We start from the raw sequence: 15,246 nt of genomic DNA, 5'->3' as shown, positions 1-15,246 counted from the left end.
GCGTGTTTGATTCCACGATCAAACAACGATCAAATAGAACGTGCCCTGAATGTGCCTAATCACAAAGTATCCAGTGGCCTACACACGCCACTAGCCTACCGAAAAGACTTCCATGAGCCTACATCGTGTGGTTTCCATAGCGACGTTTAGCGACACACAGCCGTTACACTGTTATACATTGTCTCTCGTTGGAAATCGGTCTACAAAGTGTCAGATTTTAAAGTTAATTTTGATTTGTTGGGGGGCCTCAGTATGGATGAATGGTTGGACATGGACACAGACCACAAAACCAACGAAAGATTTGCGGCTGTTTCAACTGACGAGTTCAGTGCGTTGGAAAAAAGGCTATCGTTACCATTGGAACTACTTTCTAGGAACTACTTTCTGACGGAGATTAACTCAAGCAGAAAGCGTAGGTTTGGGAGCAAATTAGCCCACATTATGAAATTATTTTTACGATATTGTTGATTACAATGATAGTTTGTGTAATAGAATCTCAATCATACACTTGAGGCCGTTCTTGAACGTCATTATTGGTACGACAGTACTGCGAGGTCCGTACGCCTGTACTGGAGTTCAAGAACGGCCTCTCGTGTATGATTGCTTAATTACTGCATGTTGTTAGTTGCATAGCCTACTACACGTTTCACGTGACTATTGGTTGTTGTTTCCAAACAAGACAGTTGGTAGGAAAATTAGCCAGCCCCCACTGTAGCCATTTTGGTTGTAAACAGAGCCAAATCTACATATGAGGGTGCCTAATTTGGGGGATTTGTCAACCAAGAGGGAGTTACCATTCTTAATTTAAAAAATGTACATGTTCATTGGAAAGCCTGGTCGTAATTTAGAAGCAGAATATTTTTGATTACTCTCAGGCCGTAAACAAACAAATGATATGTATTGAACGTTTGAAAGTTACAATACAACTTAATAGGATATGGAGCTTTTATATCAGATACTTTATCTTTTTAAGAGCGATGTAGGTTCAGTCTGTTGGACTGAAGGACAGTATTTCTAAAAATCATGCAAAAGCCCTGATTATAAACTAAAACGTCCCCATATGTAATCAAAGACTGTGGGAAAATTGACCTACAGCAAAATCCCAGCAAATCTTTTAGAAGCTTAAGATCAGTAACTCATTTTGTATTTATTGAGGAAGAGGATCAGCTACAGAGAAATATCAATGTGGTGCTCCACTGAGTATGTGGATACTCAAGATACCGCATGGGGGATTCATTTCAAATAAACAATGCCTGTTCATTGTGAAACATATCACCCCGTTCAACCATGTTGTTCAGTGATCTATTTCTAAAACTTTTTGGATAACAACATGGGTTTAATGGACAGAGGAATGAACTACATCATGATTTGGTTTTCCGTATAGCAACATTATGGCTAAATGTTGGTGTTTCCATGCATGGCATTTGATAACAACGAAACAAATATTGAATACCACCAACCCTCTTGATTTCCTGCCTAACATATAAAATGTTTTCTTTAAGATCTTGAATGTCAGTGCACCTCATGGCTTTGTCCATTGCCGGGCATTGTTGTCCTCTTTTCTTTCATACACATTTTTCTCTGGACCATAATCCTCACAGGACCCAGCCATAGTGGTATATTACATACTGAATGAGACAATGTAACAAACTCACACAGTTCAAAGAGGACATGTCAGTCAGTCTCTGATGTGCATATTTTGTACGACCATATGCAACACAGAGGATTCTGTCAGAGCTGTTCTCTAGAGCAATCTATATTTGATGAGAGCAGATAAATGGATGTATGAGGTCACCCCTGCAGCCTGCCAAATAACAGTTACAGAGCGCTTTATTCACAGTTATATAGATTTCAGGGAGGAAGTGAGGAATCTCATTTCAAGAAAAGGCCAAATGAAAACGTTTCCCCATTCATATCTGGCCTTATTCAAGATATGACCTGTCTGCATTTTACAGAATCCTTTGTGTTGTTCCATGCTTCTCACTGTAAGATTCATCCCCTTACTGTCTTTGTCTAATGATAATGATTACAAAAAATGCAATTATCAATAGGCTATATTATGTGTAGTGCATACTAAAGTTATATCAGATGATTTATGTAACACACTTATTAAGAAGTGTAATTCTGAAAAGCCCTGCAAATCGTTCTCCACATTATGCTTCAATGTTGCTGTGATGCAGTACAGTGTAGGAGTTGCAGTTAACCTGGTTGAACTGGCAGATACTGATGCACACAAGGGCTATACTGCATAGTGTGTTGAATAACAATTTAGTTCAGATGTAAATTTGAAGTTATAACTTTAAGTTCAACATGTATACGCTGAGGTGTTAGCCCATACATGAAATGTTCTAAATAACTAGACAAAATACATATCAGTTCAATCACCTCTGAGCTTCTCAACTAACAAATAGAAATGTTACGCTTGCTTAAAATGGTCTTTGCCTTTTGGCAAGTTTATTGGAATGTATGGTGGTTTCATTAATTAGTTTGTCATCTGTAGGTGGTATTTTTTGTTTAGTTGGATTCATGGATATACCCAAAAAGTGATCCAGTTCTCTAAATCTGTAATAATTTGTTGAAGTACTCAATTCAGCCCAGCATGCTGTGGAAGGCATTTTGAAACAATATTGAGTTTGAGTAAGGAAAAATTTAAAGTGAAGAGGAAAGTGTGTTTTATTGTTCAGCTTTATAACAAGGACAATTAAAGTATCAATCCCCATTAAACTCTGCTGCAAACTGCTGGAGGTTACAGTCTGCCGGACAACTTCATCTACAAATAGTATGTCTTCTGTACTGGTTTCCCCTCAATTAATAATGCACCCTTAATTTATAACCACATACTGCAGCTTAATTGGCTGTCCATCTCCAGAATTGAACCCTTGGAGCTGTCTCAAAAACAGTACTAATGTCATGCTTATATTAAAGTTATACAGATATTTGAGCCAGCACTAACAAAAACAGAGACCAACTTATATTTGGTTCACTTCTTTTTCCTTCTCTTACATCAGCCTTGTGCCATTATAAAAACCACTGGAGCTGCATTTGTCAAGCAAGCTTTAGAACTTTGGATCTCGCTTGCTTGCTCTTTATTGCATGAATGCTCTAAAACCAAAATCAGTAATCCCCTCACACTGCCTTTTGCCCCTTTCTGCGCTTCTATTATATGCTCTATGGTAGGCGCGTTTCCTGCCTGCCATAGAGCTGGGGCTGACCTCCTAACAAAGAACAGGTTCAATCTGCCTCCCCTCCCCCAACTCAGGAAGCTGATGAGGGTCACATGACCTTTCTAGACAGCACTGAGGAGCAATGGTAATGTGTACGGGTGGGGGAAGGGTGCTGCAAGTCACACGACTCTTTTTGTGTCGTTATTAGGCTGAGGAAATGCGTGGAAAGCTCAGTTTGTAGCAGGGGAATATGCAGTTGGGTATCTATTCCTCTTTGTGCTCTGGTGTCCATTGACATATTGGATTTAGCACCCTAAGCTCGGCTGAATGGGAGCACGGGGGCCTGGCTGTCGGAGCCAGTCTGGAGGAAAAGGATTCTGTGTGTGTGTGTGTGTGTGTGTGTGTGTGTGTGTGTGTGTGTGTGTGTGTGTGTGTGTGTGTGTGTGTGTGTGTGTGTGTGTGTGTGTGTGTGTGTGTGTGTGTGTGTGTGTGTGTGTGTGTGTGTGTGTGTGTGTGTTTCAATGGAGGGAAAAAGAGAGCATTGTGTACTGTACAACACCACCCCCAGTGTCTTCCTCCCCTCCCCCACTGCAACCATCCACACAGCCTGATATGCAGGAGGCTTCCTGTAGTAGCCTACACTGTTATGTCATCGTCTACAGACCTATTTTGCAAACAAAGCATAGCAAAAGGAAAGAGAAAGACATCTGTATTTACAGGTGTAATTGCTTTAGTTTCACATGAGCATAGACAGTTGAGCTTTCATTTCCTATGCAGGCGATGACAAATACCACAAACATGCTGTTTATATATAACACTATTTAAGATGTTTTTTTCAAAGAAAATCTAGGTGTTTAAACAGACGTGTCACTTTAGTTAGCCACATTCCTCCCCCCGTCATAATCAAATTCCTTTGACAGAACAGGGGGAGGGAGAAAAGGCGGGAAAAGCAGACAGATGTCATAGATTCAAGGGTTGAGGACAAAGGTCAAGGGTTGGTGACCTGGGCATCCAACAGACTCGCCTTCTCTTTCCTCCCCCTCCGGCACTAAGATAGTCATTGACTTTACAAAGCTTTTTTTCTTACAGTTACATTGAAATCTTTAAGTGACACAGTTTCAAAATGTTCACTCAAGATGTAGATTTTCTTATAAGCTACCGGTTTATCAGAGTAATATCCCACATAAACACTTTACATGAAAATCCATATGGATGAACATTTCTATAATACATCTACAGAATGGTACAGCCATAGTAAGCCTACATAATTTTTTAGGAAATGTTCTTCTTAATATCTTTGTTGAAAGTTAGGTGCAAAGATTGACAGCATTCTTCCATACCAGGTTTATCAATTCTTTCATCTTATTCAGCAATAAAGCCTATTTTTATCGAACTGTCAAACCAATCCTTATAAAGTTTTTATATGTATTCATGTGTTAGTCAGAAGAGCCCGACCAATCATTTGTGTCAGTTAAATAATTGAGCATAAATTGCAGACATAGCAGTTAGGCCTTTACAGTATGTAATTGTGTTTTAACTAGTGTGTTTAAAACAATAATGGTTAATATTGATTGAGAAGTTTAATGGAGATCTATGCAGCACAAATGCCACAGATGGGTTCCCATGGAGACCATTGTATCAATCTTGTGATATTCCTGCTATTTATCACAATGTATTAATTTTGTGATTTAATTAATGTTTATATGGGGGAGTTGTGCAATAAATTGTTCATACCCAAAATAATTTCAGCTAACATAATATCCTCTCCCTGTTTTAGTGATAAAAAACAGCATTCACTTTTTGTTTGCTTTTTCTATTGAACCAAAATAACCCAGAACAACAGACATATTTTCATGCCTTACGCAAATAAATGTTATCCCTTAACATTACATTACAACTTTTTCCTTTGAGTTATTTTTCTTATTTCTTGGAAGTTAATGTTGAGTTACCTCATAATAGATCTATAGAAACCGGACTGGTGAGCTCTTGTGGAAAATAAAGGGCGGGGTTATTGTTCAGTTTACAACCTGAGGGTGTTATAAAACATTCCTGCTGTATGATTTCTAGCCAGGAGTGTCTCACAGGAGCAGTGATCTCCCAGCGACACTGTACTGTTAGCTTAGAGGCGGCATGGGCGATGGGCATGTCTGCGGTGCTGTGGTTCACTGATTTCAGCCTTATGCTTTGTCAAAGCAACATAATGCTGTGTAATGGGCTTCTGCACAGCTAGACACCCATTACTACATTGTGACATGTCACTATACATAATCACCCCCCTGACCTCCAGGTTCAACAGATGACATTTCAATAAGCCTGTCATGGTTGTCGTTGTCCCCTCCAAATATGAGTGAGGATGAAAACGAGATGCATGGAGCTTTACATGTGGCTGAGAATGATAGGCTTGTATAACAGACAGGAAGGAACAAACTGTGTTATCACACATCCTGATAAAGCCATTCATGATGCCATCTAATCTGTAAAATAAAAAATGATCCAGAGAGCATATCCACCTGGTAACATTTCCCTACCAAATGAGTATATCAAAAATGAATAAAGTAAGAGTTGGGTGAATGTTGTGCTAGTCAGTCTGAAAGTGTATTTGAAAGCATGTGTTTGTGTGACAGACACAGAGAAAGAGAGATTACATTGAGTTTCAAAATGTGTTCTAGTTTTCATAATTTCTGATAATTGTTTGCCTCAGACGAGAGAGCAAAATTCCCCTGATAAATTCCCCATTGTTGGCTATTAATGCTGGATCATCTCATGGAAAAATATTGTGAGAAAGAGAGAGGGAGAGGTGTCAAAGCACATGTCTGGACCTGAAATTTGTCTGTGGACACATTGCCATCTAGTGGTACAAAATGGTGCACTCCCTTTTAAAAAGCATTAAGGTCATCCACATTTGTATAACATGTTTTTTGCCCTTATGCTGAGAACATGATTTGAATCAGTGCCCCATGACTCCCTACTCGTGTCTCCTCTTTGTCCATTCATAGAAAATAAACACCAGCACACTTCGTAAAAGGCGCAGTTATGATCACCCAGCCTGCTAACAACCACCAAGGGACACCCTGCTTTCAGTCAACCATCACTGTCTAAACTGAAACCAAAATGTAACTGAGTGGGTGGTTTATATGTGAATAACAGCTTGTACTGGACTATCATCCTCAACCATTGCACAACACAGCATTGTTTTGGGTCGTGGTAAAAGAAGGAACATATTTCATGCAGGCATCTATTTAGAAGTCCTCCACGCGAAGTAGGTTTTTCCAACCTCATATACAAGATAAATATTTTCGCAGGGATAGTTAAAAATTCCCGTGAACACACTAGGAGTGATTACACTTGAAAATATGAATAGACAAAAGAGTGGCTGTATAGCAGAAGTGCTTTTTATCAGTGAGACAGCCTATTTAGAGATATTTTCCAAAAGCTATGTTTTATTAGTTTCAAGAAACAAGCATCCACTCAGGGTTCACCTGAAAAGATAGCTGTGGACAGAGTCACAGGATTAAAGGCGTTACTCAAGATAATAAAAGCAACATCAATTAATTGACCAATGAAAAATGTAGATTCTTACCCAAATTATGAAGCACACACTGTAAATCAATATCTACCCCCTCTCCTCTGCAAGATATGCTTACAACTAATGTACCTGCTTATCAATACTACATAAATGTCTGATGGTGAAATGGAATAATACATTAAAATGACCAATATTTGAGATAGACTGCTAGTGAAACTGTGTCTCGCTGTAACACGTTTAATGACTCGATAAATGGAACAAAAGAGAATCAATAATCAAAACGCATTTCGAAATATATTTTTATTGTGTGTGCCTGTCTGTTGGCTACTTCACGAACAGCAATTACGTAACTTGGCATGTGATAAAAGGTGTTTCAATTAACTGAGTATTGACTTGAGGTTGGCAGACTTCAGTGTTTCCTCCCCTTCCAGGTGGATGATACTGAAGATAGCTTTTGACATGATGTCATTGTTGACATCATGTTTAGCAACATCATTGTTGCTCTTAGAGATAGACCTCATATTTTTTATTTAGCGTTGGCTGCTGGTTTGCCTGAAGCCATTTTCCTTGTATTATCACTCTGGAAATTTAATTAAATCATAGCCCGTACAGATTCAGCAATGATATTGTCAAGTGTGGTGGAATTATAGACTCACAGCTTCGGTTGCCAAGGGACTTTACTTTTTCTGTTTCATGGGGTAAACCTGTTTTTTAGCAGGTGAGGTAATGCAAACATAAAAAACATATGCAAATATTATTAGAAGTAGAAGACAGATATGTTTTAGAATTATTAATTCACTTCCGGGTCATAAAACTTCAGTTATCCATGTTGAAATATTACCTTCATCTGCACTAATCTCCTTCTCTTTTATTAGCCGGTGTTCACCACAGAAGCAGGTCGTCTCTTCTGATCCGGGTGGCCTCTCTTCAAAGATGGGAACTCCGAGCCCACCTGCACCTTCAAGGATCAAAGATACTCAAGTGTTTGATCACCATACCCCATCTTTCTCAGGAGTATGCAGGCTGAAAAAAGATACTGGTGTGTAATCTTTTGAGATTCCTTTCTTCAGATCATGTGCTAGAAACCTATACATTTCTCCAGGTCTGTAGCTTGTCCCTCGCCACACCAGCATATCCATCGTTAAAAATACAAACTAAAGCGAGGGGAAATATGCTGCAGTGTATCAAAGGGAGATATTGAGCAAAGAGAAACAAAACAAAACATCACCTCTTGGTTTGGACTGCACCTGGGGACATCGATCGGCTGTTTCTTTTATGATTTGAATAGTATTTTGTGAAAAGCGGCAAATTTGGCTTGTACATTGGGGGGTGGGGATATGACTATAAAGATAATGCTGAGTGTGAGATCAATAGATGACTGGTAATCATATTTTGAAGAAGTGTTAAGCCACTGGTTTGCGTTCGGATATAAGTTTGAGCAATGTCTTCTAAACAAATCACATGAAATCATAAAAGAGTGGGTGCAGCATTCCGAAAAATAATATCTGCATTAAAATGTATGCTTTGTTCTGAACACGTTGTATTGGATAACAAACCTATTTCTCTACACACAGGTCTATTTACTTTGGTAAATCCATGTTGTCTCATGTGACTCATTGTAAATATAGGTGTGAAATATTGTAGTGACGTGAGTAAGAGATGAAATCCAGTCAGAAAAACATCCCTCTCTAGAAAGCTTTATAGTCTTGGGTTCACAGCTTTCCCAGTCAATGAAAGCATGGCGTCGGAGGGGTACGTGTCCCACAGGCTGCAGGAGACATCAGGACCGCACACAGACAGTGTGTTTCCTTCACTGCACACTATAAAAAACCCCACCACACATGGCTGTAATAAGCCAACAAATTAAGCCATTATGCTGTTTTTAAGGTACACAGACATCCGTGTTTAAATATTTTAAGAGTAGCAAGGGATCTCTCCCTCCAAGTTACATTGTGTTTCTGAGACCACCAGGGAAATGATTGGACATCTATCTTATCATGTGAAAGCTGGGAGGTGATCTATATGATAAATAGCCCTACTTTAGCAAAACTATGAGCAGTGCTCTCAATTACAGCGGCCTGTTTACTGTCACTGAGGAGGGTGTTGAGTACTCACGAATGACATGGGGGACATGAGTCTGATGTTTTTATTTTTTTTAATTTCACAATCTCCATTAAAGAGCCAGTGTCTGCTGTTCAGGATGTGCTAATATGGGCATTTTACAGTTTCAGTACAGAGGCATGGGTCGAACTATTTGGCTCAATGCATAATTGCCCAACGGCAAGATGGCTACTTAAGCCAAATCTAATGATGGCGTGTAAGTGTGTGTTCACTCCCACTCTGCACAGAGTTTAAGAGCAACTCCTATAAAAGTTCATTATGTTGCTGCTGTAATGGGGTTCAGGGAAGTACTCCATGAGCTGACAAAAGCAGGGGTGTCTTGTAAACCCTCGAGGGAACTTTCTAATTAAATACTCACTCTTTAACACCAATAAATAGCAAAGGATTTCAAGCTTTTCCTACATGTCATATTTTCTCCATACCTCAGGCCAGAAGTTAGTAGTCCAGCTTGAGGAATTTAGTCAGGATGATTTTAATAGTTTTCCGAGTAGATTTGTTTTTCCAAGCTACTGTTAAACTGGGAAGTGAGAGCTAAAGGGAAAGGACTTCCCTGCGATGTTGGCAAGCTTCAGTAATGCCATATGTGAGGGTTTGATACAGGAAACCTGGCTTCTCCACATTTCTGATGAGTTGTGTCATCGGTAGATGGCAGTAGGGAAAACCCTCCTGCTTAGCAGACAGGTGTGTATCTAGCTTTCCATTGTGCATCATGTGTGAATAAGTAGATGGAGCATAATTATTACCATCACAAACTTTCAACTGCCAAAAAATGAATTTATTTATGAAATGAGAGAAGGATCAATGGAAATAAACACAATTAATAAACAAATATTTTTAGCAATTTTTTTCTTTTTTTAATGTTCCTTTTTTAATTTTCCATAGTTATAATATCACATATTATTACTGAGGTCATTATTGACCTTTTAGTACATTTGGGAAGTCAACATTTGTATTACAAGAAAAGGGCACTTTACCAAGGTAACTCAATAAGTTCAGTTCTGGAGGCACTTTCCAAAGTTTGAATAAAATAACCCTGATCAGGTGAGATTTAAATTGTAAATCAGAAAGTCTGCATTACAAACTTGAGACTTCTACTACTTCTATTTCAACTTCTACTTGAGTAGGCTACTGATGAGACACATTAAGATGATAATTCCCCCATCTAAATTGATCTACAGTAAAACATTGCAGCAGTAGGCTACATAACAGAATGAGATTTCCCAACTATTAGATGGATATATACATTGGGTTTGAACAACACAATAAACAATACACAATAAGCAGGTGTAAGTGACACTGGAAAAAAACACCAGTCAAAAAGTCCACCATTAAAAAAACTGCATATTTGTAATGCATATTGATTGTGAACTTAAAAAAAAAGAAGTTATGGGTTGATTTTGTTCAGATCAAATTTAATGATTAATTATTAAATAATTAACAAAATGATAACTTATTTGTATGTATTTTGCTGTTAAGACCATTACCTATTACAAGTGATGATTTTAGATCTTGATTTCCATTATTTCTGCTTGCAGCCCCTCTCTGATCACCCTGGCCATGCAGTGAACACAAACGGTGCTCAGTGTGCAGGACTCTGCAGCAGCTACCTGCTTTAACGCTCCTCGTGTCTGTCAGTCACCGCAGCATCATCCAATCACAGGGCGCGTGAGCCCTTGACTCCTCCCCAGTGTATAATTGAAGTTTCTTTAGTTTCTCCGGCGGAGCCTGCACGCAGTATTGTCCGATCCGTGGAGGGATTAAATACACATCTGCGGGACCATGTTTTCTAGGAGCCTGAACGTGTGTCTGACCCTATGTTTGTGGATTACAGCGTTAATGAGCCCGGGAAGTGTGTCTGCGAGGAAGCAGGACGACTCTTTCTTCACTGGCAGTATTTACCGAGCAAGATGCGCCTCGAGATGCCTCAGTCTGCACATCACTCGCATCTCCGCTTTTTTCAAGCACTCCCAGGTACGAGCATGTGGTCACAGACCCTAAACTTCTGGCGTTGGAAATGATGAATACACGCGCTGTTGTAGCAATTATTAAATGAATGAGAATGTGCTATATTAATCCTTCCCACACAAGTCAAACCTGTTTCTCTTGAGCATATTTTAAGCAGACAGGAGCAGGTCACTAATGGTGCTGAATTGCTTTCTCACTTTTTCTCCCACTGACAAGGAAATTAAACCTTTTCTTACGACAAGTGTCAGCAACCTAAAAACACCAGCACATTTACGCATTTGCATGAAGCTTTGAGTTGCTTGTAAAGTTGCCACATGCAGTGAATATTTGGCCGTGTAGAGTGGGACGCTTTGAAATATATCTCATTAGCCCCACACATTGCGGTATTTCTGGGACTGAAGGGTGATGGAAGCCTATCAGTGGAGCCAGTTTCCATTCATTAGTTGCTAATTTTTGGAAAATGAGACACCCTTTTCTGCCAGTGCAAATGGGACTCAACTCCTCTGACTCTGGTTGCCCATCTATTTATATGGCATCTCATATGAGGAAAACACTGCCTTTTAATTCAAGTTCAGAGTGAGCATTTTACACGAGTGTCGAAAGAAGCATGCAGAAGAAGCTCATCCAAATTAACTGTATTCTTTGTGTGATTTAGTATGGTGTCAGAAGTTGTTTTTCACCCTCCACTGGACACACTGTTCTCTCCCTGGACTTCCAAGAGAAAAGGACTGGTCACTGATCCTTCTCCCCTTTGCTCCTTTTCACCAGCGATCTATCTGGTGACCGCCTTTATACTCTCTTCATTTGCATTTGCAAGGCTTGTATTTCTCAAGGTGCATTAATGAAACAGTAATTGTCAGGAAACACTGTGGAGCAATTTGTCATTAGGTCTAATGAATCAACAGAGTGCATTGCTTGTTTCTTTGTCACCAATTAACTTAACTTTTGAAAGCCATTATTGATCTGGTGTGGTAGTTCTCAAAGCATGTCTGTGAGACCGAGAGACCTACTGCAGTTAATTCTGGCAATTTTAGTAAGGGGGCAATGGGGCATATACACCGGGGGGTGAGGGATGAATACACTTTACTGCAATTAACATCCTGGTAGGACATAAAACAACAGTGCTGTTCATCCAAAGGACACAGATTGAAAACAGTGTTTCTTAATTCACTTGGCAAGTGTGGAGGGATTTGTTTTGAAAATAATCCAAGGGTATATTGCTGCTCTGGGTTGCAAAGTTTGGGAATTGAATTAGTCACCAGCTGACAGAGAAGTCAAATAACTGGTGGAAGTCTCGCCTCTAATGAACAGCTAATAGTCTATATAATTGACTGCAGAGCCTCTGAGTCTGAGGCAGCCTTTTTTCAGTGAGGAGAAAAGGAGAGGGAGGTATTTCTCTAAAGAGAGGAAGATTTTTGTGGTTAGTGATAAGCAAGGTTGCTTGAGCAAGCTTTTAGGTCTAAGAATAGAAGGCAATTGTTGATAATCTGCAAGGACTGTCTTATATGCACTGTGTTCTCAACAGTCCTTTCATGTGAAAATGGGGGGTCTGGTCAGCTGCAAAAACATATGGCTCTCCTCCCCCCTGCCCTCTACCCCCTGGCCCTGCCAATAAATGCCAGCATCACACCTCATAGGCATGCAGAGGATACATGGAGTTACTGATGCCGCTCCTCCGAGGTCACCTTCCTGCTAAATGCTTGCGCCCAATTGTGCTAAATGTGATAAGCTCTAATGTATCGTTGCCACAACACTGGAGCATGCTCAGTCAGCACAACCTACAGGTGGATCTTTTTCCTCGGCCAGATCTTATTACAGCACCGGGCCGACAGCTCCATTCCAGTGATTGATACGACAGACCTCTTAATTCAACTCGGACATCCTTAAGGGGTCATTTAATACTGGATAGGAAAACCAAGACAAGCAACACTTTCCATTTTAATGGAAATGAAATGCCTGGGCTGTATGTCAAAGCTGTGACTTTCGCCTACCGTTCCTTCACATTTTACTGTATCAACTCAATATGTAGTAATCTATACGGACCACTACTTATTTTGGTCAGGGTACAAGAGACAAATTGCACTCTTAACACATTTTGCGGCTGGAATTTAAAACTCTGTTTTTCATTTCAGCTTTAATATGATCATTCTGTGAATACTGGAACGATACTTGGAGGATTTAGCACTTGCAGATGTTACGAACACCCATGTGTCTTTCCTTTTTATGTGGCTGAATCGGATGGCAAATCAGAGACTTTGTTTTAATCGTTGCAATTATGAATTAGTGTGAAATGGAAACAAGCATGGTGTTGCAGAGTTAGGAAACCCACTGGTCGTCCATTGGTTGACAGATTTATAGCAACTGTAGATTTATTGATGTATGTAATAGTGTTTCCAAATGTAGATTTATTGACATTTTACTCCACATTTGGAGAACTTGTCACCCCAGTACAATAGACAGAGGGGAACACCCAACCATAAATATGAGCCTCGGACACTTTAAAACATTAAGAGTGAGCGGGGAGCCCTGTGCAATAATGTATTCTGAAAGCATCAACCTTGTAGTGGATTATTTATGTGGGGACCTGTGAAGCCAAAAACAAGGTGTGTCCAGGTCTTGTTATTACATTCAAAGCAATAAAAACGTTTTAAATTCAGTCATTCATTTATAATGTGCTGCACAGTAACGTATTATCATATAACTTAAAGGCTGTGTGTTTAACAGTAAGCAAATGGAAGAAACAACACAAGTAAAGTAGTTTTTCCGTGTCCCCTTATTTTGGCCTTTGATATTAAATAACCTGCGGTGGAATCAAACCTCAGCCAGTGCTTGTCTCATGTGTGGAGTTTTTCATTAGCGAAGACAGTGGATGAATAGAGGTCTATGTTGCTTGGCCTCACCTCTCTGTAAACGCTTTTAAACTCTGACAGTCGTGTCTGTAAATCTCAGCCTCTACCTCTGCTACACCCTGAGCTACCTCATTTGACAAATAGCCTTCATTCCTAAGTAGGGACAACTTTACACCAGTGTTGCTTCAGATTTCTGAAACTCCCTTTAATGTTAACATTGGATGTGCGCTGGACACATTAGCTCACTTTCAGAGATCCTGACAAATAATTCAGTTTAAGTGAATAATTGATGAGCCGAAAGACCGCAGCCCTCACACCCACTCAAGTCTGAGCCTAAATCTTGAAGCGCTTTATTTTAGTGCTGCATATGTGCCCTTAAGGATCAGTTATTTTGGTGTTGCCTGAGGACCCCTGTGCTGTCAAAGGACACAGAGACACCAGGCTGTCCTTTGAAGTACTGTCTCCTGTTGACTTAGCCAGGAGTGTACAAGGTCTCAAAGACCCACAGTATGTTCTAGTGTCAGACATAAAGGCAAGGCTACATAGAATTCAAACACAAATCGTCAGTGTAATCGGAGATCCTTTTAATTCAAATAAGAGGCTCATAGGAAACAAAACATTTCCATTTTCAAAAGGTGGAATGCTATCCTCAAAGATAAAAGGGGTTTTTGTCCATGTTACCCCTCAGTTGTCTAGACAATACAACACGCCCCTGGCCACCTGCCCTGTCTTCTCAGTTGACAACAGCCATAATGTATCTCTGTGATAAATCCCCTGTTTACATGACTGCACCGGTGTCACTAACAAAGCGAGGAGTTCGCCTCTGCCACACTCGTATACCCCTGTCTGGTCTCCTCTCCTCGACCCCATCACACAGGAGGATATCTGGAAAGCATTCATTTATTGGAGTCCTTGACAGTCCTCAGCACTGCATAATGTTCAAACTGCAGAGGAATGTCATGTTGAGTCAGAGGGATGAAGTTCTGACCTATAATTATTCCCCCGTTGGTCCCTGACATGGTGGGGTCAGGCCTGGACAGCTGGGGCAACATCCTGCTGAGCTTCTCTGCTATAGGGATGCTGTCACAGAGCAAAATTAGCCCCTCTGTGGACCGGGCCCTGTCGCCGCTGATAGATGGGCAAAGAAAGGTGTCAAAAAACGGATTGGTGATTTAGAACATGGTCTGGAGTTGTGACAATCTGAATAGATTATCCAGAGGAACTGGCTGCCAGTGTAAATGTCAAGGTCTTATTTACGGCGTGTCCCCGACAGGGCGGTTTGGCCATGTTTGATTGATAATTTATATAAATTAGAAAAGTCCACAAGGATTTTAATCATGTATTTTCATTTTTTCATTATTTGTGTGTTATATTAATCAGAAAAAGGAAGGAAAAATGGCTGAGCACTCCTCAGCCAAGTTGACGCTCATTACTGCTTCATTTTGTATCAAAATTAAAACACAATTATTGGTCTCCTTAGCGCTCAGACTCATCCATTTTTCATTGTTATCTGCAGTTTTTTTTGTTGAAGATTTTCTCCCAAGACATGACCAAACAATCACAGATGCCTTTGAAGCCATTTGACCATTATCCTTGACACTAAAAGCAGAGCACTTACTGG

The 15,246-nt window shown here is 40.0% G+C and overlaps 1 protein-coding gene across 1 annotated transcript in view; it reads left to right on the top strand.

Annotated features, from left to right (window-relative positions):
• The first annotated feature begins 10,513 nt into the window (after positions 1-10,513).
• anos1 (anosmin 1) overlaps positions 10,514-15,246 on the top strand; it is a 38,609-nt gene continuing 33,876 nt past the window's right edge. Inside the window, 1 exon segment of the mRNA XM_079667388.1 lies at positions 10,514-10,782. Coding sequence (XP_079523514.1) covers positions 10,591-10,782 — 192 coding nt within the window. The 5' untranslated portion in view covers positions 10,514-10,590.

The sequence above is a fragment of the Notothenia rossii genome, assembly GCF_949606895.1.
Source record: "Notothenia rossii genome assembly, chromosome: 2".
In the NCBI taxonomy this organism is placed as follows: Eukaryota; Metazoa; Chordata; class Actinopteri; order Perciformes; family Nototheniidae; genus Notothenia; species Notothenia rossii.
This window is presented reverse-complemented; position numbering and strand designations above follow the sequence as displayed.